Below are 24,585 nucleotides of genomic sequence, written 5' to 3'. Positions count from 1 at the left end.
TAGTGTTTTCTATAGAAAACCAAACAGGCCCTCTCCTTTGCCTACTCACTGTCTCTACCAACAAAGATATAAATTTGTTATCTGAAGTTTTAACCTTTTAAATCTAAATATTAAGTCTGACAAAAATAAATCAAGATTGGGATTTTAGGCAGATACTGAGAAATTTGGGTCAAAATAATCACAAAGCAGAGAAAAATCCAATCAAAGGCAACTTTCTAGAGTTTCTATTTAAAATGGTAAAGAAAATGTGTCAAAGAAACCGTTTCTGAGAAAAGTTGATTGCTCCTACATAGACTCCACCAACTAACGTGTCTGCCTATTGCTGACACTGGTTTAAGTGGACAGATGGGCTGCTGTCAGCCGCTCAGCACCCCACGGACAACAACTGTGTGCAAGCATCTGCAAATCAGAAGTTTCCCCAGGAAAAAAAAAAATCAAAATGAAACCTCGCAGTACTACTAGAGGCTCTAGAATCCCCCAGGAAGGATGGTGCTTAGGAAAGAGGCCTTGACTCCACACAATGTTGGCTTGTGGAGTTTTTTAAAACACACAAGAAGCATATGGCAGCACTAAGTGAGGACCCAGTCACCCCTGGGCTTCAGTGGCTCTGCCCCCCCACCCCACCCCCACCCCCGCGGAAGCCCCATGGAAGGTCTGCACAGGGGAAGAAGCACAGACCTATTCATTCTCCTGAGTATAGAGCCCAGCTTTCCTTGCAAGATCCTCAAGGAGAAAAACAAAACCACCAATTAAACCGATATTTTTCTTAAGTTTATTCTCCTTAATCACCAAGTAATCTGGAGCAGAATGGCTCCTTGGACCCTCTTTCTCTCCACCCAATCTTTTCCTCCCCCTCCCCCCCATAGGCACACACACACCTGTTCCCCTCCCTCCTCCGTCCCCTGATCCAGACCCTACCCACCCCCAGGACCCTCACTCCCACCACCTCACTGAACCCCAGGCCTTGAGACTCTGCTGCCTGACACTGTAAGTCTGAGAACAGCAAAGGGGCCACCATGTGAACTGACAGCTCAAGGATTCTGGCATTGGGTCTGCCCTTGGAGGGGCGGTAGGACACCCCATCCATCTTAAAGTGACAGATGGTAGGGCATTGCTGGCCCCCAGCTCGGTGGGGCTGCTGTCCCAATTGATGAACTGAGGCAGAAGTAAAAGCACCTGGGTCATAGGTCTGCAACACTGGTGTCAATATTATCACTAAATCCCTATAATTTCTTCTCAAATAGGAGCTGAAATGGAAAAAGAAATGAGAAAGGAAAAAAGGAATGAAGAGGGGAGGGAGGGAAGGACAGAGGAGGGAAGGAAGAGAGGGAGGAGGGAAAGAGGGAGCAGGGAGGAGAAAGAAGAGGGAGGAAGGAAAGTCTATCATTCTAGTTTGGAATGCAAAGTGTAGTCATAAAATGGCTACTCCAAAGAGATGTGAATCTTGTTCCCTGTTTTAAATCCCAGTTTCAGGGAACAGGATTCTCAGGAGCATGCCCTAAAAGCCCTCCACAGAGAGCGTGTGGTTGAGTGCGTAGGCATCACCATCCTCTTCCTCCAAAAGCAGTTTGTCGATGGTCAGGGAACTGATGGCTCTCCTGGGGTCTTCCATGTCCTGAAGGACTGGCTCAGGGATGGAGATGGGCAGCTGGACAAACTGGGGCCCAGGCAGGGCTGGGGCCGGAGGCTGATACTGCAGGGTGGAGGTGGGTAGAGTGGACAGGGGCTGAGGCCACGGGAAATAGGTGAGGGGCGCCTGGTGCTCCGGGCCCTCCAGTTGGGGCCCGACCGCGGGCGCAGCTGCACTTCTCGTCTGTGATGGAAAGACACAGGATGAAGGGTTAGCAGTGCTGGGGACCCCCTTGGCCTTGCCCATCCTTGTCCTGGTGTTGTCTCCACCTGCTCAGTCTCCCCCAGAAGCCACACAGACTTGAGCTGGGTCCAAGTCACCAGCTGCATGTCCCTGCTCACACCACCTCCCCAGGTGTCCATTTCTCTTCTATATGGAGTTACCTATAGAACAGACACCATTGGGCCGAGCTGATTAGAGATGCTTTTCCAGGTTTTATTGAATATAAATTGCATCCCAATTTCAAAGATATTAAAATGTGGGTGGGGAGAAATGTCCATCTTAAAAATCAGTGAAAGTACAGCATGTTAACAAGCCTGTCCCCTGGCATGGTAGCCATATCCCAAAGGTGGCTGGCTACTGGCAGGCCTAGACACAAAGACGGCCCTGGCTCCCTGGCTCCCTATGGCAGCCTTGACATCCTGAGATCCACCCAAGCCAACAGAGCCCCACTCACCTCCCTCCTGTTCTGGGCAGACCTAGAAGCTGGGGAAGCACTACTGTGTTAGTGAACTAGCCTTTCCTTAAAGCTTCCCGGCGCCTTCCACGTCCTCGTCCTCATATCTCTGAGCTGGACCCCCATGGCTCTCCCAGGGTTATTTTCTCAGGTGCCCTGCAAACTATGCCTCTCACCTGTGCAGCTACCACACTGCAAACCTGAGGTCAAGCCTGCAGGAGAGAAGGGCCTGGGTCCTTCCTATCTTCTACAGCTGAGGAAGCAGGTGGAGGAGGAAGGTCTCTACATGAAATGATGTAAGAGAGGCCCAAATCCGCCCCCCCCACACACTGTCCCTCATTCCCCCATCCTATCTCTGTCTGGTTGCCACTGTGTTGTGAGAGTAAACCATTAGAGTCATTTCAGGAAGAGTTTATGTCAGTTTCCTGGGAATCTTGTTATGATGCAGATTTTGGTCCAGGAGGGCTGGGGTAGGGCCTGGGATTCTGCAAGTCCACTCAGATCCTTGGTGATGCCACTGTGGCTGGTCCAGGGACCATAGTTGGAGTAGCAAGGCTTACAGTGTTTTCCTACAGAATGGTAGAGCTGGAAAGGGTCTCAGAGGCCTTCCAGCTTCCCAGCAAAGCCTTAAAATTTCCAGTTCTTCAAAAATCCAAATGGAAATCCTACTTTTTTGAGTCATAAACCCATGCAGGCCACCTGTAATTGCAGGTTTCTTTACTCAGAGATGGAATTCTGTCAACCCAGTGCTACAACAGGTCTTAGCTCCTGCTCATCAGGAGTGCTGACTGGTAGCTCCAACCAGCTTTGATGAGTTAATTACAAAGTGGCAAAACAAATAAATTATTTCTTAATAAATACAGTCTGTTTAATACACAGAACCTTTCAAAGTAGGAGGTGGAGATAATGAAAGGTAAATAATGAAAGAAATCCTTGGGGTTGAAATGACTGGGAACAGTTATATCTGCCACCTCCTCCCCCCACCTAAGGCCCCCGATATGGAAATGAGTTGCTTGGGAAAGGTGCTGAAGGCACTCCTTCCTAGTACCACCATGTAGGCCCCACAACCGGTTTGCTGGGTAGCCAGGGGGCACAGGGCAGGAGGGCTTCTGTGGGCCCTGGGCTGGATAGTGATGAAAAGGCAGGTGCATCAGGATGACACTCAACTCTTGAGGGAAATGGACAGGAGGCAAGGAACCAAAGCAAACTCCATCATCAACGTGGGCTTTGCAGCTACTCATGAGGCCCCAGCTCCACCTCCCACAGTTTACCCTGAACTGCAGCTGGATATGGCTACTCCCACGGAGCTTTCCTTCTCTGAACGCTTGGGGGATTCCCATTCCTTTGCTCACACAGGTGTCACTCATATAAAACTATTTATCTTCCTTTCTTCCTTCATTCCTTTCCTATCTGGCACTTGAAGGAAGCCCTTAGTTAATGCTGCTGGCCGACTTTGAGACAATCATAATAACACTTATGGAGAGTTTTCTGTTTGCCAGGAACTATGCTAAGTCCTCCACATGTGCCCTCCCACTGGAGCCTGGCATCAGCTCTCTTATCAGTATTCTCATTTCACAGATGTGGGCACCAAGGCTCTGTGGTCTCCTAGCTCCTAAGTGAAGGGATGAAGGGAACCCAGGCAATCTGATGCTAGAGGCAACACTCAAAAAATTATCCTGCAGGTGTGTCTGACTTCTGTGGGGTGCCTGGGTGGCTCAGTCAGTTGAGCATCCAACTCTTGGTTTCCGCTCAGGTCATGATCTCAGGCTGCACCAGGCTCCATGCCAAGCTTGAGGACACCCTCTCTCTGTCCTTCCACACTTTCCCCTACTCACATACTCAATCACACACACACACACACACACACACTCTCTCTCTCTCTCTAAAAATAAATAAATCTTTTGTAAAAAGTAGTTTTCTGAAAAGTTGTGTCACCTGCTACTTAGCCTTAAGATCATCTGGCAAATCCCATTGTTCAGTGAACAATCACCCCCTAGGCCATCTGAATAGAAAGAAAATGCTGGCTCTGGCACAAGACCCCACGCAGATCTCACCTGAGATCTCTAACCTGAAAACTTAAACTTCCTACCAAGACTTGCTGCTTTGGGGTCAGCAGGAGAGATATAGAGCAGAGAGGCTGGAGAACCTCCCAACCCTGAGGAACACAAGGCGTGACAAGGGAGGCCATGAGCCTTCTTTGCGGAAGATATTTTAGGTCACTGGGGAGAAGAGCAGGCCGCCCTACAGGACAGGGTGAGCCTAATGGCTCAGTTATCCTGCAAATCAATAGCAAGAATGATCAGGGGTCAGGAAGTCAGCCTATGTTCCAAAGGGTGCAGTTGGCATGGGTTGGTGCAGCAAAGCTTTTGTGCGACGTACCGTGACATTAGTGATGAGCGGCTGGGAGGCATAGGTCAGCACGGAGGAGGGCCCCACAACTGTGTAGCTCGGGCACATGGGCTGCACATACATGTCAGCTGAGTAGGGGCAGCTGACAGCTTCATGGGACACATACTCCGTGTAGGGTGTCCACGGGGCCAGGGGCTGGAGGGTGGCCGGGCCAGGCTGGGAGAGCCAGCCGGCACACAGGGCCCCCTCCTCTGTCACTGTGGAAGCAGAGACCTCCATGTCAAGGCAGGAAGGACCTGTGGGAAGAAGCAAATTACAGAACTGCAGGTGTCACCCGGATGAGGGGCACAGAGGGGACCAGGGCTATAGGGGGCTCTTACCCACTGTGGTGTAGGTGGCCAGGGGCTGATGGGGCAGCACCACCTAGAGGGAGAAGAGAAGACTAGGATCAATGTTCTGCTGTCTCCAACTAGCCCTGTGCAAAAAACTTGCCCAGAGGTTCCCCAGGGCAGGAAGGGATGGGAGAATTTTCCTTATTAGAACACAACACCCACCCTGTGCCCCAACCATCACCACCCATACTTTTGAGGGATTCATGTTTCCATTTAGCAAGAACCTTGTGCACTTAGGGAACTGGCATCATCCTCTTCCCACAGTGAGCACCCAGCTCACGCCAGGATTGTGTGATTTATCCGCTCACTCAGGCCCTGGCCCTAACTGTCTTCAGCGGGCCAAGCCAGTCTACCCAAAGCCCTCACCCTACTTCAGGGACCACTGACTCGTTCTATCTTAGGTCCATCCTTCAGCAGCCATACCCTGGCGATGTGTTGGCTTCATGGCCTCAATGAGCATCTCATAGGGCAAGGAAGCATACTCCCATCCAACCCCTTTGGACACCCCACCACATACACACACACACACACACGCACACACACACACACTGGCCACAGGGGCCCCTCACCGCCGTAGGTGTAACAGCCGCCCCACTGCTGGCATGGCCACGTTTCCTCCTGAGCAGTTCCTTCACTGGCTCCTTCACACGGACACCCTGGTACGGCCGGGGTGGGGCTGGGGCCTGTTCTGGAGCTGTGGCTGTGAAAAGCAATGTCACTGAGCATCTCCCCCTTGGACGAGCCCCCATCCCAGGGTGCCTGCTTACCTCACTTGTGCCTGAACAAGGAGGACCCATGAGACTTCCTAGACAATTTCCCTCAGTATCGTCACTCCTCCTGCCCCAAACCTTCTGTGACTTCCTTCCATCCCATCAATTAAGGCCTGCAACCTTGAAAGTACAACTGAAAGTCCTGGGCTGTGTTGGTCCAACCCATTTTCCAACCACTTTGCACACTAAGTACCACATAAACCTTGACTCTGGCCGGGAGCTCTACTCAGGCTTCTCTTCACGTTCCTTGCATGTCTCATGTCCTCATCTCTGCTTGTGATTTCCCATGGTCAGGGTTCCTGCTTACACTTCTCAGCCTCTTGGCTCAACCTGGCTCAAGACTAGTGCAGCCCTCCTGGCTGCCCGCGGCTGCCCACAGAAGTGGCTTCATCCTCCAGCCTCTTAGACCAATTTAGTGCTCGGCATAGGGGATGGTAAAGGCCACCATAAGAGCAGGCACTCTGAATCAGAGGACACAGGTGCCACATCTGCCTCTGCCACATTCTAGCCACGTGACCCTGGGCAAGTCATTAACACCTCTCAGTGCAATTTCTTAGCAAAGGAATGTCCTAAGGAGACTCTGGCTTAGGAAATGAGAAGCACAGCATATACTCAGTATAAAAATCAGGTACAGAGTGAGCATTTAATAAATTTGCAGTCTGCTCTGTAATTAATAATCCTTTTGATGTATATTTCTTATGCCCCTAATTAGATCCTAAACCTGTCAAGGTGAGATATGATACCTCATTTCTCTATACCTTCCCCAGTAGCATGTCCATAGCAAGCTCAGTCGGGTATTTGTTGATTATTTGGTTCATTATGTGAAATGTGCTGGCATTCACCTTCCCTTCACCTCTCCTGGGCTGTGGGGAATTGTTTCCAGGGCTTCTGTGGATCCCAGGACAAGTACCTGATGGTGATCTACGCACTTAGGACCAGAGCTGTCCAGCCTTGCTGCTGAGATGTTCCCTGTGCCTTTTGTCATCAAAGCTGGGAAATGAAAGCACTGAGCTGGAACGGGGTACATCCTGGCCGGGGAGAGCAAGCCAGAGCAGTCATGGCTGGGCAGTGACTCTGCCCACCCAGACAGCCCACAGCCTAGGGCCCTGGGCCTCTCAAGGGCAGACCTGGGTCCGACATGAAAAGTGAGTACCATCGGCCCTGGGGGCTCGCACAGGGAGTCCATTATCATCCACCGATAAGGGCCCCAGGGACGTGGGCTCTGAGTCAAAAGCCTGGAAGTCTGGATATCTATTAAACCCGGAACCATAGTGCTGCCCTGGCTGAACTTTGCTCAGTAAATACCCAGCTGATAAGAACCCGTGCCTGACCCAGCACAGACCTCCATCCATGCTCCAGGCACACACACACACACACACACACACACACACACAGCCTGGCCTTGATGCCAGCAGGCAGGGAGAGGCAGCACGAAGCAAGAAAGGGAGTGTTACAGAACACGTAATGCAGAGAACCCCAGACGCAGATGCATCCAAGGGGGCTTCCTCACCTGGCCAAGTAGCGGAACTGACCAGGGAGTGATGCACAACGCAGATGCCCAGGCTATCAGAGAGTTCTGATGGGGGCGGGGTGATGTGGGCCTAAGAATCTGTATTTTAAAACTCCTTTAGTGATTCTGAAGCTCTGCAAGGTTAGAACTACTGATAATTCATTCCTGATCTCCCTCTAAGGGAGATAAGATGATAAGATTCTCTCCCTCTAAGGGAGATAAGGGATAAGATAAGATTCTCCCTCTAATGTCCTAATAGGAGATTTATTATCTTCTTTTTAATTTCCCTTATCATAGTGAGGAATCTGTATTGGTATTCATTCATTCATTCATTCATTCATTCAAATATCCCCCGACACTATGAACAGAGCTCTGAACAGCATAAGCTGTGGCCCCCGCCCACATGCATCTGGCATCTAGTGGGAGAGACAAGCAACGGAACAGTTACAACTTGTGAAATTGAGACTGAAGCCGGAGTGTGGAGCAGAGAGACCCAGCCTGGTGCCAAGTGCCCTGAGACTACCTGTAAGCAGGCATTCCTATATGTAGCATTAACAATGGACTCAAGAGCCAAAAATACCTACATTCAAATCTGGGCTGTCGCTTACTGGTGGAAAGGTCTCAGATGATTTATTTAATACCCCTGGGCCTCAGTAACTCATCTCTCCCACAGCAGGTGTGAGGATTCAAGGCAAAAATACACGGAAGCTCCCAAAGCAATGTCCCCCTATGGTACATGTTCTTTCCCTCCCCTCCTTCACCACTTCCACCTTCCTCTGGGGAGCTAGTGTCAGGAAGCTCTTCCTCCTCCTGGACCTGCCACATCATAACAAGCACCATTTTTCCTTGCATTGCCTTCTGGTGAAATTTGCCATTCATAATCCACCTACAGCCTTCTCATCCATGCGGTGAGGATCGTAAAGATACATAACCGGTAGGGGAAGCTTCAAACAGAAGCTTGCACACAGGATGCATTAAATAAAGGTGAGCTAATATTATCATCAGTGTTAGTAGCAGCACCTGAAGACAGACACCAGGTCCCCTGTGGAGTCTGAATGAACATCCCATCCTTCCAGCTATTTCTTGATGACCTGTTCTGAATCCTTCCAACCCTCCTTCTGGGAGCCCCCCCTTCCTAGTTCCCATGTGCCACTTCCCCTCATGATAACTGATGCCCACCGTCGGCTCCAGAACCCAGGTGGGGCCTGACGTGGCAGAGAGCGAGGTCACCTGTGCTCCCATACTCTACTCGTTCATTCTTGGTCACCCACAGCCACATTGGCTTTGTTCACACCCACGACGTTCGGGCTCTGCTGGTCTGCAATCAGGTTTCCAGCTCTTCTTAGGCATAGGGTATGGCCTGAGGCATTATGCACTGGGGAGAAACTCAGGGGACAGGCTTATTTGGGGGTCACACTTCTAATTCAGCTGGAGGACAAGAAAACCTCAATCCCACAGGTCCACATCAAAGACAGGTCCACAGCTCACCCCCTCTGATTTGCATGTATGCTTCTGGGGAAGGGCCCAAAGGACTCCTACCCGAGTCCACCCCCTCCCAGGAAGTGGACACATGGAACACTTGGCTGCCAAGAGGCCAGCTGGGCATTTCCAGGATCTTGTCAAAGTGATGACTTCCTGCCTCCTGTTGTTTTTGAATCAATGAACAAAGAGGGCTTGGGGGAGGTGCTGTGAGCAGAGGGTATCAGCCTCCGATGTCTGGACTTCCTTAGAACCCACAGAGTCAACAGGTGTGCCCAGCACAGACCATATGGAGAGCAGTTTCTCAGTCCTCACCTCTTCCTACTGCAGTCACAAAACTCCCCCAGCTCTCAAAGATCTCCTGCCTACCCACCTACGAGTCCACAACCAGCTGCCAGGGAATCTGGCAACTAACTATAAGTATGCAGGCACAAGAGAGAGTGCTTCTGACAGGGACTTCAGAAGGTGGCCGTGAAACCTCAGGATCAGAAGCCTCACGACAATTCCCAAAGGAGTCCGATGGCCAAGTGTATTTGCAAAGCCAAGACTTGCAGTCCGTGCCTTTCACACCAATCTTTGGGAAGCAGCAACAACCGTTTCTAATTCTACAGTAAACACTGTACTCCCCACTGCCACTGGCATAAGAAATGAGCCCACAGATACAAATTTGGAATAGGAAAAGAAGTTTGTCTTAAATCATGATTGCTTTGCCCTGGGGCTTCTGGATCCCTGAACTGAGCTAGCTTTAAAGTGACTAAACTAGAATATTTTTTTAATTAAGATTCTTAAAATAATTTCTTAAAATAACAATAAGAGACAAAGAAAATAAAACAGAAGATCAAATGATAATTAATATATAAGCAGAGAGGATTAAAGTCCAGTTTCCCAGAGGAGAGTTGACCAGAGATATTTACAGCCCCCTAAATTAAATTGCAGCTCCAGGTAGCAGGTCCTCAAAGCCTGAAGCTTCCTCACCATTTATCCTGTGGTTTGAAGGCCCATTAAGTCTCCTGGGAGCATCCGAGTATCCGCCACTGAGAAAAATCTTCCCACCTAAACATGAACCTCGCTAGGAATCTCCTTTTTCAGTGTGAGAAATTCAGCCATGTTACCTTCCCACCACTGGAAGTCAGTCACCAGCGGAGTTTGGGAAAAAAAAAAAAAAAAACACCCAAAACTAATTTACAGAAAAACCTATAAATTTGGCCCCAGTGAGGGCTTCCCTTTTCCAAAATGAGCGATGAAAAAAATCTGAAGGTATAAAAAGTCAGCAGAAGACATTTCAGTTCCCCCTGCCACACACCCAGACATGCTCCACATCACAAAAATAAGAGTCCTGCAGCTGTTGTTCCTCTGGAGAGCACAGACCATGACAGATTGAGCCAACTGGTCACTTCAGGCAGTGCTCTGGCTGCTTGTGGGCATTATGCATGTTTGCATTGAGCTTAGGGAACATATGGATTCCACTGATTTAAATAAACATGGCTCTCCAGTTTCTTGAAGAAGGTATAATAAATATCACTGAGGACATATGCAAAATCGTCAGCACTTGTTTATTTAATGACCCCATGCAAACCACATTCACACCACAGAGAGGAAGCTACTTGGCTAAGGAGGTAGGTCCCTTCTAATGGCTCCTAGTAGAGCCAGCACGGAGGCATTTATCACTGTAACTTCTCCCCAAGGCTGCTTTCAGAGATACTCTTCAGACAGGTGTTACCTAGGATAGCCTCCAAGATCCTCTTGGAAGGAGACTCTTCTCCTAGCAATTGTCCTGTTACAGATTTCCCATGAGCCTCCAAGGCAGGCAGTAAGTTGAATACCAGTTAGTGTTGCTGCTCTGAAGGCTAGTTGGGTATGTCTACATTTCTGTCATCAGGGTACCAGAAACAGGCACCCATCCCACCCATCTTGACAATCTAGCTCACTGACAGTGCTTTCCGTTTATAACTGAGGTTAAACCTCAAACCAGCAGCCACACAGGGCCATTTTGAAAGACAAAAAGATAAACCTTCTTAGCCCAAGAGGACACATGACACACTATCGATCATTCCAAGTAACCACAGTAAATATTATTCTTTCTTGCTGCTGAAACGTCACTACTATTTAAAAAAAAAAAAAAAAAAAAAGATTCACTAAGAAGAAAAACAAATAATTTTCTCTTTACTCATCGCAAAACCAAAAACAAATAATTGAACAATAGAATTCAAGCCTAGGGCTAACAAACTTATTCTAGCTTCTAACCGAAAACAAAGTCATAAAAGTTGCTGACACTTTTCACTTTAATGCAAAGAAGTTTGTTTGTGTTAGAAGTTTGTTTGTGTTCTCAGTCCAAGGTAGTTGAGGGTGCCTGGGAAAGTTTAGCTCAGATCAGCTCAAGGATTATCCACATCCTGAACTGAAACACTAATGTGAATGTTCCTCTTCTGCTGAAGATCTGAGTCAAAGTTTTCAAATTTGTTCTTTCCATTCATGGACAATGGCTGATTTTTTTCCAGACAGGAAGAAAGAACTTGGGCTTTGGCCAAAGATTGGACTTGACATGCTACAGAAAGGCTTTCCTGACCAATTTACACTAGATTGCAGTTTACTTTTTTTTTTTTTTTTTAATGGAGGCCAACAAAGAGATTCCATACACATGTAAATGTAGGCTTTCCATTCACTGTTTAAACTGAAAGGGCTTTGCAACTAGCAAGTATCACCACATCACTCATATATTCTAGTAATCTGGATAACATCCAGGGCAGATGAGAAAGATAGATGGATAAAAAAGTGCCTTTAAATGTGTTCAGAAGAATAGCTCCTAGGTGGCTCAGTTAAGCATCTGACTCTTGGTTTTGGGCATGATCTCATGGGTCATGGGATCATGACTTATGAGTATGCACTTTCTCTCTCTATTTCAAATAAATCTTTAAAAAAAAAAAAGTGTTCAGAAGACATGAGAAAGTGGAACTTCAACTGAATTACAATCTGATGTTGCTCCTAAGGCTGCTGGGATAGTCAAAAAGAAGTAAGCCACAGTGTCTTGATGTGTAGACGTTGGATGCCTCCATCAAAGAGCGCTCCAAGATGGTGGCTGATCACAGACTCTCCAGTCTGATCAGAGAAAGGAAGGGAAAAGTAGTGACATTTCCCCTCTTTGTCCCCATTCTAAGAAGCATATTCCTGTCAGACCCACAGAGCTCAACGATCAACCATCATTTGATGAGAATCATCAAGTGATCTACCGTGACCCCAAGAGGTCACTTGGAAGGATAGAGGAGAGTCACAGACATGGGTGGCCAAAAGGACTTAGAGAAACAACCTGAGAAAGAAGAGCCAGGAGAGGATTGTAAAGTAGATCTGGGGTGACCACAGATCTTAGAACCACAGAGCCCCAGAACAAAGGGGTCTAGGAGCCAAGTGATCTGTTTCAAGGAAGCCCCAGCCAGCCTGGGATGGATACCCAGAGTGATCACACATTGCTCTCAGATTATGTTAGGCTTAAGCAGAGAGACAGTTTACCCATAGGCCACTCTCATCCACCAAGCTCCTGCCTGAGATGTTCCCTCTCCATAGCCTCAGGATTACCTGGATTATCCCAAAAGTACTGGATGTCCCACTCCATGACCTTGGGTGAGATCAGACAAAAGGTCAGTAGTGCCAGAGCCTTCAGCCTGTCTTCACAGGCACTGCTGCCGAGACATCCTTCCCCCAGGGGCTCTCAGTGCGTCCATGCGTCCAAAGGATGCATTCCACACCATGTGTCCATCCTCCCTCCAAACCTCCTGCAGAACAAGCAGAGTGAGCACACAAGGCTCTTGGATTCCTCTCTCTACTCCCAGAGAGTGTTAGTGTTCTGTCTCTTCTTCATGAAGATTCAGCACGTTGAATGCATGCATGCCAAAGGTCCATGTGTCTCCTGGTCATGACTTTAACCCCCAGGAGCTCAGAAATCACCACACTCATCTTTGCATGATTTTCTGTGACTCATACAGCTCTGACACAAATGATTTCATTTGAAGCCTCACCACAACTTCTGAAATAGGCAGTGGAGGTCTCCCTCTCACCCTCCTTTCCACTGATGAGGAACATGATGCCCAGAGATGTTAAGTGATGTTAAGTGTGCCAAGTCCACACTTGTAAATAGCTGTGTCATCAGCTAAACCCAAGATCTCTGATTCCAAGCTCAGTCCATTTCTGCCTCTGCCTGCCCTCTGCCTAGGTAAGTTCATTTATTTTCCTGGGTAACCCCAGAGGTCAGTCACAAAACGTCCCTTGCCCTATTCTGACTCTCATTCCTCGAGTCAGAGTCTGGACTTGGACCACCCTAATCCAGTCTCCCTTGACTGCCGATTTCCCCAAGAAACAGTATTTCCCATCCGAGAGGAAAAAGAAGTCCATGAGAAGGTTACCAGCAATCTGCTCACATGAGTGACGAGAACTGAGAGACCCAAACAATTTCCCGCAAAGTTTTATTTTTGGTATTTTCGACTGAAATGACAGAGGATAGGTCCACCTGAGAAAGCAGCTGCATCTGCCTGTGTCTTACAGAAACTGGGGTTACCAGAGCAGAAAAGGCTCCCATCTGAGATACACTAAGTCTCAGAGTAGGGGACAAGACCAAGAGAGCCCTAGCAGAGCATGCCCTAAACAAATATTTGCTAAGCAGAGTAGCAAATGGTGGGTCCCTGTCACCATGGAGCTTACCACCTAGTTGAGTGGCGTGCAGACATTAATTAAATAAATGCATAAGCAGACCTAGAATTACAAACTGTGACAGAGCTGCAACTGCCTCACAACTGAAGTGTTCTGGCTTGTTTGGCTGGTTTCCACCTCCACTTGATTCAGTAGGACTTACATGAGCAGCAAGCAGGGGTCCCCAGTCCATAGGGGCTACACAAAGAGGAAAGTGCAATGAAGCATGGTTCTTCTACCTCTGATTCAAGGACACTGGTCTGGGGTGAGGCTCAGCTCACACCATGAATGTAAGTCTTGCCCAAGACATTCAAAGTACTCCCAGATGTTCAGTGTTAACCCCCAGTCTGAGGACCCTAGATGAGCCCTAAAGATGTTTCACCAGCTGGTCCTATCCTATCTTGGCCAGTTAGCCCACTAAAGGAAGACCAGCCCTAGGAATTCCAGTTCCATATGGAAGTCAACTGGCTCCAGAGGTTCTATACTGTCTCAAAACTATCTTCCTGAGATTCATATTTGTAGGAGCTTTTGAGTCAGGCTACAACTGCTCTTGGTGAAGTAAGAACCTGCCTTCATCTAAGGGTTGACTTATTTCAACTGGGAGGAGAAGAAGCATCTAATGGAACCCTAAAATCCTTGCCGCTGAAAAGTGGTATAATGTTGTTTGGGACTCAGGCAGACCTAATTTGGAAAGCTACTATATAGCTTATCACTGTGTGACCCTTGGCAAATCACTTAACATGTATGTGCCTCAGTTTTCCTATTTGATAAATGAGAGTAAGGATCTTCATCTCATAGGATTATCACTTGTATGAAATTAACACAGTTAAGTACTTAGTATGTAACAGGTGTTGAACAAATGACTATTTCTCCTATGATCTCAGCCTATCACTCATCAGAGAAGTAGCTAGCCCTGGCGCTGTGATTCTAACTTGCCCTTGTCCTGTTACATCCTGATACTGAATGTCTCTATCTTCAACACACCCAGAGCCTTCTGCCACCAGCAAGGCCTGTCTCAACCTGTTTTCATGGTGCTCCTAGAAGTCATCCCCCTGGTCTCTGGACCTGGTGTCCCCAAGCAGCAGGACAGCCATGTTTAGGAGACAGTGGGGCCAATAATGCTGCAGAGAGTTGAGTCAAAGACCTCACTTGCAAACAGAACAAGCCTGGATAGGAGACATCAAAATCCTGGCACTGGCCTCTTATAAGGATACCATGAGCTGAGCAGAAGGACTTCTTTCTTCAGAAGCCAGCAGAGGAGTAGATTTGCGGCAGATTTAAATTTTTAAAGGACAACTCCAGGAAGGAAGACCTTAGGATTTTTGAGAGACAGAGTAAGATGGCATGTGATGTCCTGATCTCAGATGTAACTCCTCAGAGAACTTCTATGTATCTCCCAAAGGACAAAGACAGAGCCATGACTGAGGCCATGGTACTTCTCCAAAGGGCTAGAAACCTAGGAGTACATATCCCATATGGGATAGAAACATGGCAGTACACACAAGAAGGTTCTTTGGTGGTCAGCGAGGAGAGTTTTATCACCTACTAGAGCAAGACAGAATTCTGGCTGACATATTGGGCATTGCCTTTGCTTTATTGAGAGCATAAGGGATCAGTGTAGGAACAGAGAGGGTCTACACTAAGAGCACAAGACCATATGGGGGGTGAGCCAACCCAAGGTGCCCACACAAATTCTATAGCAAGTTAGCATCAGAGTGAGGAGATAGAGCAGAGGAGACAGATACATCTTTCCTTATTAGATTAAGACCCAGAGCCTGAATCTAGAATTGCCAGTCCAATCAAGAATAGGAAAAACCTATGGTCAGGCAGCTGAAAGAGAAGAATTGTGACTGTTTTTTTATTTGATTTAAATAATATCTAGTTTGGGATTTTCCAGACCAAAGAGATTCTTATTGAAGAAATCAACTGGGATACCTGGGTGGCTCGGCAGTTAAACGCATCTGCCTTTGGCTCAGGGAGTGATCTGGGAGTCCCAGGATTGAGTCCCACATCAGGCTCCCTGCATGGAGCCTGCTTCTCCCTCTGCCTATGTCTCTGCCTCTCTCTGTGTGTCTCTCATGAATAAATACATAAAAATATTTTTAAAAAAAGAAATCAACTTTTCCTGAGACCAATTCCTTGGAAGAAGAACTCTTCAGACCCAGCACCAAGGGGTCAGATCTAAATGCTCCAGCACCAAGGCTTGTGGCAACTTGGGGCACAGACTATGTGAGTAAAGTCAGCCTTCATAATTGATTCAGGATGTGACATATAACTGCCAGTCAAGATGAGCTTTTTTGCCAAATCCCTGGTTTACTAACCAATGGCCTCACAATATGGGGACATTCCCTTGTGAAGAACCCTGGAGAAGTTGTTAGAATAGCAAGTCTAGGGGTTGCCTGGATGGCTCAGTAAGTTAAGTGTCTGCTTTCTTCTCAAGTCATGAACTCAGGGTCCTGCAAGCCAGCCCCACGTTGAGCTCCCTGCTCCCCAGGGAGCTTACTTCTCCTTCTCCCTCTGCCACTCCCCCTGCTTGTGTTATCTGTCTCACTCTCAAATAAATAAATAAAATCTTTTTTAAAAATGGCAAGGCTGAGAAAGGAGTCACCAGGTCAATCTTTGAAGAACATACCCTCTTCTTTGTTCACAAGATAGCGACATAGACTGAAAACATGACCTTCACAGCTTCAAAGCTTCATGGAGACCAATACAACAGGCTTCACTTTGCTCCAGAAGTGTAGTCTTTACCCCAGAAGCATTTAAACCAAGGACCTGGGATCAGCTATCAGGGATCTTGCTGAAGGAGTAGAGGATTGGTCCAGGTCACGGTTGTGAAGCTATGATCTAAAAACCCTGGAATACAGTGGAGGCACCTGTAGTTGCCAATAAAGGGAAGGAAGCAGGGGAGTCTGGGTGTGAGTGAGCAATCAGAGCTTTAGGATTCCCCCAGAATTGCTCCATTTTTATTTTTGCATTGGAGTTCTACAATAGGTTTGGTTTGAATAAAGACATTTGTGCCCAAAACGTTGCAAACACTAGCCTGGACATCCTTGGATTTTCTTTGCAGGGCTCCTCTGTTATGTCCTAGTAGGCCTCTTTGTCTCCCAAGATCCAAGCAAGAAGTCTATCATTTATTCTGGAGGATTTATAACTAATGCCATATGCTTCAGGGTACCTTCCCTGATTCCATCTTCTCCTCCCTCCTGCTGAAGACAATTGATGTCATTGTTTGATTTCTCTACTAAGAATAATCCTATTACTGAGTGGCTGCACGCATGCATAGGATGACAAAATGGGATGACTGGTTTTCCTTCTATGCCTTTCTTTCCTGAATTAGTATTGCCTTCCTCCAGCATTAAAACTTACTCCTGCTTTCAACTCTCTCTCCGTTTTTTTTTTTTTTTTTTTCTTCTTCTTCTTCTTCTTTCTTTGCTATCTCCTCAGTAATTCTCAGTCCTGGGAAGGGATTCACAATCTTTGTACACTTATCTTCCAATTAAATTTATGACTCTTTCTAGAGGATTCAAGGGTCATTCAGCTTTTCTTCAGTGTGGTCAGATCCTTTTTCGTCCCAACACCTGGTCTGAGAATGACTCTGGTTTGTAATTCTTTGGCTGCCTGCTCTTCCCAGAAAGTGATACTAATGAAACCATTACTAAGAAAGACAGCACACTGCTGTTTCAGTTTTCGGTATCATTTGTGCTATTTCTTAACAAAAGTCGAGGGTCAGTCTTCTGACAGCTAGATTGTAAACACCTCAGTCCAATCTCGTGAATTAAAAGAAAACAAACACATTTTGTCAGTCAACATGAGCCTGATGCCTTATGAGGCGTGGCAGAAAATAGTAGCCCAAGTTCCAAGTGGGGTCAGAGAATGGCCACCTTAACCATAAGCCTTAGCCCTGACCGGTGAACCCCACCACAAGTTACAAGACTAAAAATGCGCACCCTGCTGTTTCACAAGAAATGCAGAACTCAGAAGCCACACAAATTACCATCTATAATTAGCTGCATAAGCTTTATTCTCAGAGGTAGAGTGAGAGAGAGCGGGAAAATAAGAATAGTAACTAATATTTATTATTGAGCATTGACTTGATACGAAGCGCAGTAGTAAACACCTACCACAGCGCCATGAAGCAAAGAAGTAAGAATTCTGGTCTCGTTATATACTTAAGGAAGTGGCAGCAGAGTGAAGCAGAAGCGCTTGTTAGGACGTGCAACCAGTGAGGCATAAATCTAGGATTCGAACTCAGATCTGCCTGCCCCAGAGGCTAAGCTCTAAACCACTAATGGCATTGAAAGAACAGAGATGCCACTCCCTAATTCCAAATAAACCCCTACTTTCTGTACATTGCTTTTCATACCACACCACACTCATGCACACATGTGCACACATGTGTGAAGAGCTAACCTGACTCTCCCAAAGTCTAGACAGTTCAAAATGAGGGAAGTGCCATGGAGGCAGGAGCCTGGGGTCCCAACTCAGACTGCCACACTGGGTTCGTTATTAGTGCTGCCCAGAAAACAGATGGGCTGGGCTTTGGGGGGAAGATTCTGGGTCACTCTGTCCCCTTGGAGCCCTCCCATTGCAGCTAAACAATCTGCAAAGAGCCCAGTGGAAGAGGCATAGATGCAAAGACTTTATTCCTTGCAGTAAGAAAGATGAAACACCCATCAAAATGAGCCTGGAATCCACCAGCTGGCCACTTCATTTCTGCCATTGGGCTTCCTCTCCTTTAGCTGGTGTGGGAGGACTGTGCTTTTACCAACAGAACCCTCCTACACCCTGTGAGTGAGCCGAGCACCACTGTGGAGACACAGGACAGCTTTGTGAGACAATATTCAGGCTGACTTACTAACCTAATCTTCAAGCTTCCATTTTCCCATCTACAAAATATAGCTTAACACAGAACCTACCTCCTGGGGTTTCTAGGAGGATTAAATGAGATAAGACACCCAAAATGTGGCCAAGACTGGCAGCTGCTGCACCTGACATCAGCCCTGTCCCTTCTTACTAACAAGTCCCATGTTCTGGGGGCATCAATGTGCCCAGCTACACAATGACACTATTCGCCCTGGCAGATAGGAGTGGCCATAAGATGTCAGCAGTAGTTGTAGGGGCGGCAGAGAAGGATGATCTTTTTGCCTTTCTTTTTCCTCTTCTTCTTCCTTGTCCAAAACACCAATATGGTGGCTGGAGCGACAGTAGCAACTAAGAAACAGCTTTGAGGACCAAAGCCACATGCCAAAGACAGCAGACCAGGAAAATAGGAGTAGCCAGAGATGTTGTTGGCACTGCAGACTCTGTGGACAGTCCTGCGTGGCCCACTGTGGACTTCTTCGGGGTGACAGATCATACCCCACTGTTTTATTTAAATCCATGTTGTTCAGGTCTCTTCACTAGCAAACCAATGTAATCAAACTGATGCAACAGAACATTTGGTATGCTGCAGGGTACTCATGTAAGTACTTACTCTCATGCCCCAGAGCTGGTATGGGTCCTTATTGAAAGGACAGAACATGGCAGCTCACAGCAGTGTAAGGTCAAAAGCTATATTAGAAGCCATTCCTTGCAACCTCCAGGTTCTCATCATGGCTGCACATTAGAATTGCCTGGGAAGATTTGAAAATCTAATGCCCAGGGCGATTTAATGAGACCCTCTGGGTTGGGACCTGGACATTAGTATTTCTTAAATTTTCCAGAGCATTCCAATGTTCAGCCAAGGTTGAAAAGCACAGCTCTGTGCAGATGGAAAAATGCCTTCTCTAATATTAAGACTTGGTGTTTAAAACATGGATTTATTTTGTATAAGCCTGCATGAAAGCTCAGCAATTATGGCTGGAAAAGAACTTGAGTCAAGTTCGATCTCCCTGCCTGATAGCCACGTATAGGCAAGTCCCATTGTAGAGCCAGAGAGCATAGGTGGCTTGCGTATGGCCCCGCTCCTAATAGCTCATAGCTCCATGTCTCCTGCCTGCAAGAACTATGTTTTGCTCATAGCATCACACAACCAGGACAAGAAGATTCCAGAAAAGGCTTCTCCATTCCAGGCAGTCCCACACTTATCAAGCACTACAAAAATGAGAAAACTAGAACATCGCTAAGTATTTAATAACTATGAAACTTATGTTGATGATCTTAATCAACCAGCCAACTTTGGTTTGGTTGGATCGAAGTCAGAAATTGGTGTTCATCTTCATTAGCTGGAAAACAAACTTCTTTAGAAAGAAGTCGGGGCGGAGGGGTGGTAAGAACCTAGTACCTTTATTTTGTAATGGGAAGGTTTAAAAGCAAAAATTTACAGAACTTGTAAGTGAATTAAATGTCCAGATTTTTAGCTAATAAGTGTGGTTGTTTCTGTTCCTCACAACAGAACAGATTTGCAGATTTGAACTGGAAGAGAGATTTCCAAACCTCTGACTTGGGAACTTTCTGGGTATAGAGAGAAACAAAGTTGATGTTTTTCTTTAGTAAATAATAGAGAGACGGAAGTAAAGTGTCCACTCTGAAAATTATTGCTCTTTTACCAACTAATCTGTGTGCTTGGTTTACGTTTGTCCCTTATTTCACTTCCTTCTGTGCGTGTGAGGTTGTGTCTGTCCTTTAGACTCTACTTGTCCTTATCACCAAGAACCACTGAATCAATACACAAACTTGCTGAGAAGTAAAGGTGCTTATTAAATGGACAAAGGAAAAAAAAATAAATGGACAAAGGTTGTAACACAGAACAGAAATGTTAGAGGTACTCCACAGACCTAAATCACTTCTTGTTAGACATTTGCCTGAGTTTCTACAAGAGAAAGGTTTCAAATATTATGTGGTTATTGCAAGTTTTCCTTATATTTAACTGAATTTTTTAACTTCCCTTTAAAAAATTGGCTGTTTAGTAGAACCCTGGAGTAAATGCAGAGTTCAACAATAATGAGAATTTTGAGGTCCTAATTTATCAGTTTGGGAACCTCTGCTCTGTTGCAGTTGTCTAAAAGCAAAGGCATGTCCATACCTTAATAATTAAGCAATCACTATTTCCTGTTCTTATAATGCCTCCCTGCACACCAGGGTCATACCTACAGGAATCAAGACAAGCTACCAATTCAAAGAAAATCAGTCAGCCTGCCTTTTATTATCATGTAAATCTTTCCCTTATACAAATAACAACAATAAAAAGCAGTCCTATGATTCATTCATTTTCCAACAAATGGTGTTCAGTTGATGGTACTCCGTTCCATAGCTGTTAAGGAAGAAGTCAATCAAATCAAATTTTGGCTTTATGCAAATCATTTAATCAATTTGCTGCAAGTTTTTATCTCCCACTAATGTTGAGCATGTGTGACCCCTGGTTGCAGAGAAACCTAAGGAAACGAACATGTAAAGTATGACCAAATCATTTAGCCCAGAGGTTGGCAAACTTTTTCTATAACAGACCAGATGGTAAATATTTGAGGCTTTGTAAGCCATATAGTCTCTATGACACCTACTCGACGCTTCCGTTGTAGCAAAAGCAGCCCTAGGCAATATGCGAATAAAGAGATATGGCCATGTTCCAATAAAATTTTATTTTCAAAAGCAAGTGGTGGGGCCGATTTGGCACTCAGGCCACGGTTTGCAGACCTCTGCTTTAGACTCTTGGAAAACTCTTGGTTTGAAAGACCCTATCATTCAAGAATATTTTGATTGTGCTTTTTTAACTATTCTAATTAAAGTGCAGAAAAGGATAGACAGGAAGGAATTTAGCACCTCCCTGATCCCTCCAGATGGGCAACAGGATGGACGGTGCTCTATCACCACTTTCAGGAGACTTGATGACATGGCCTACATTTCCTACCTTAGCTCCTACTAAAACCTCATAAGGCAGGCATTAAAACCCCGGTCCTCCAGATTTTTCAGAATCTGCGAAAGTTGAATAATGAAGCTGCAGAGCCAGCTTTCAAACCCAGACCTGTTTCACTCCATTGTTCCTGCTGCTTATACTGCACTGTGACTAGTTCCTTAACAAGAGCCTCTCATTGGAATGGATGTGAATTCCTATGGACGCAGGGTCTGTAGGACCAAGAGCAGAACCCAGAAGAAGAATCTGCAGGTAGAGTGACCTCTTTATCTAACTAGCCAATCAAGCAAGGCTCAGAATCTGCAGATTTCCACTTGTGGTGCCAGCAGTTCTGTGAGCCGATCCGAATCAAAGCCAATGTTCACATTTAGTCCCCACACAGGGATCATGGGCCAGATAGGGAGAAGGCAACATGTACAAAAGTGGATGTTTTCTTAACCCTTTCCAGAACGCCATAGTACAGTCATTTCAGATCATGGCCCGAGGGTGTTTTCTGAAAAAAGAAAGTGCCTTTTCAGCACTCTTCATGTCTGATTTCAAACTCTGCCCTTCCATCAGGTGATTCAAAGTGGGCTGACAAAGCTGCCCTGTTTTTACTGGTTTTCCCACAGGGTCTAGTCCCCCAGGTGCCCTCAGTGCCCTGGACAAGGGTTTTATTCGGATCCTGGGTAAGGGGATGGGTCCAGTGCCCAGGTCTTTTCCTAATTTCCTTTAGGGTGCTGAAGGACAAGTAAAGAGAATCTTGACTGTGTACATATGAACATGTAGAACCATTCACTCCAGTTATTCCACTGACCAGCTTACATTGTGGTCTCCCTAAAATGGAGTTTTGTTGGACCTGACTGACATCCAGAGTGTGAGCAAGAAACATGCCTCCACCATCTCCTTCGGGAAAAAAAAACAAAACAAAAAAAAAAAAATGCTCATCTCTTAAGAGGAATTAAGGAAGGAAAAATGTAGTGTATACTCAAGAGTAGGGAATATGGCAGCCCATGAATGCAAGGAAGCAACCCATATCACAGATATTGAGCAAAACCAAAGCAACCAGCATCATTTCAGTGGCATCTTAGCTTACCAAGATAAGGGTAGCTCTGAGTAATGGGTATTATTTTTGCCCCATTTTACATATGAGAAACCTAAAGATTTAAGAAAATAAAAATAAAAAGGAAAATTACTTGCTTTGAATGGGTAGGAACCAAGGCAAAAGTTCCTCAAGAGCTCACATAAAACCCACCAATTCAGCCTTCTAAGTGTAAGGTCATTTGGACACTCAGCAGCTTCCAGTAAAGACCTTAGCACCCACCTGCCCTCAGCAATAACTACTACTGCTCTACCCTTCAGGATTCTATGCACAGCACCCCTATTAGCATACCTCTAATGATCTTGGAAGGACTCCATAGCTCTCAAGTCCAAATTAAAGTTCATCTCTTTTTATTTAAAAAAAAAAAATGCATCTTGCCAGTATCAAACAATGAGACTTCACAATCTGGCAAATTTTGAAATCTCTCCTCCGAATTATATATTAACAAGCTCAATTCCAGAGAATTTACACAAGAAATAAAGGAAACAATGAGTTGGTGATAAAGTAACTGTAAGTTATGTTTTAATCAATGAAAGTATATTTTCAGAACTTTAAGGCCTCCAAGAAAATATCTTTTTGTAAAATAAACAAACACTCCCCAATTTATCTTTTCTGTAAATCTTGATTCTCTTATATTAAGTTTGCTTGAAGTAGGGTGTATATAAATTCATCAAAAGGCATTTTAAAGACCTAAGCACTTTTGAAAAGGCAGAGCAATTTTTTGGTAATATTTCTTCCTTGAGGAAGTACATAAATGAGCCCCCAAAATGTTCAACTGTCAGGAGGCTGTTGAGTTGGCTTTGTTATTTCAAGAAGGGAATGTTGTAGATACTCTCTGTATGATTTCAATTATTAATAACACAAGTCTCTGTTTGATCCCACATAATGGAAAATAAAGTTCACGGTTGTTCCATCCAACCCCAGGGATAAACACTAAGGTTAAAGATAAACCCGCTGACCCCCTGCACGGGGGACCCACAAGGCTTGCCACAGAGCGCCAGGAAGAATGCCAAGAGGCAGGACAGTGGAGCGAGCAAAGAGCTGCCCAACAAAGCCAAGGTTCCACGTTGTCCCCGTGCACTCACAGAAACAGATGACACCTTCAGCAGAAACCTAAGTAACTCAGAGAGGAACAGGCCCAGGGAATTGAACCACCAGCTGAAGAGCAGCTCTTTGTGAAAAATAAAGCCACGCGTGTAAAGGACCCCATGGCCTTCCCCTCTCAGCCCCAAACCAATGTCACATTTGGCTTTTCGTTTTGTGAATCATGAACTGGCCTCTCCTCACCACAGTGATTCATGCCTCAGAGCGGAGACGCGATGAGCTGTCCCACCTTGGAACACTAGCCTGGAAAATGAGCATCACCTCTGACAGGTTGGTTTTGCCACTGGGCTCCCTCACCCACTTCACCCCTGCGCTGCCCTGGGTGGGGGACCCAGAGAGCCCTGGTGCCTCCAGCACGACCACATCCTCTCAGTCCCGGGCTGGCTGGTGGCTCCCGGCCCCTACCTGTGCTGACATGGCTCTGACAGCCACGGTCAAACCACTTACGTTTTTGCCAGAGCATGGCCTGTGACAGGATGTTGCCTTTTCTCTTTGAAGCAGACAGTTTGGCTTCTTGAATGTGAGACCCGGGTGTGCTTTCCTCCAGGGGAGCCACTGCTTGCTCAGAGGCTGTTTCCTCAGCTTTTTAAAGGCCTGAGTTCCCGCTGCGCGGGGGCACCGCGTCATCACATCCTCCCACCTCAGGCACGGGCGCACTTTTTCCTCAGGCCAGGCTGCCTGTCTCCCCACTGTGTGCGCCCTCGGAGGCCCACCACTGGCTCACAGAGCCAGCCAGCCGGATCTGAACGCCACCACCACACAGGGGGCCGTGGTCCTCCAGAGGCTGCCCCACACTGCAGGCCGGTACTGTGGTGAGTGGGAACGCGGCTGTGAGAGTGAGCTGTGCGAGCACGCGTGTCGGGTCTTGGATCCCCACACACCCAGGGTGAGTCTCAAAGACCCCTGGAAGACTCTGGATATTCTACGGTGCCCATTCAGGTTTCTATACCACAGGCATGGCAGCAGGACTCAGTCCGCCATGGGCCCTGCTCAACGGGAAATGCAATTCCCAGGGGCCACTGGTTCTCAACACAGGAGGAAACACCTGTAGTCTCTTCAAGCCTCACTAAACAACCTCTTCATTCTTTT

At 46.5% G+C, this 24,585-nt stretch overlaps 1 protein-coding gene across 1 annotated transcript; it reads right to left on the bottom strand.

The window, feature by feature from the left end:
* Nucleotides 1–749: 749 nt before the first annotated feature.
* On the bottom strand, nt 750–24,486 carry POU2AF1 (POU class 2 homeobox associating factor 1). Its single transcript, XM_038536224.1, has 5 exons — nt 23,944–24,486; nt 5,617–5,747; nt 5,036–5,078; nt 4,686–4,951; nt 750–1,813 (listed from the first exon to the last, which is right to left on the bottom strand). The coding sequence occupies exons 1-5, from the start codon at nt 23,957–23,959 to the stop codon at nt 1,499–1,501; spliced, it is 771 nt and encodes a 256-aa protein (XP_038392152.1). The 5' UTR covers nt 23,960–24,486; the 3' UTR covers nt 750–1,498.
* Nucleotides 24,487–24,585: the final 99 nt, after the last annotated feature.

This window comes from Canis lupus, chromosome 5, assembly GCF_011100685.1.
Source record: "Canis lupus familiaris isolate Mischka breed German Shepherd chromosome 5, alternate assembly UU_Cfam_GSD_1.0, whole genome shotgun sequence".
Classification (NCBI taxonomy): domain Eukaryota; kingdom Metazoa; phylum Chordata; class Mammalia; order Carnivora; family Canidae; genus Canis; species Canis lupus.
The sequence above is the reverse complement of the archived record's forward strand: the minus strand, read 5'-3'. Positions and strand labels throughout refer to the sequence as shown.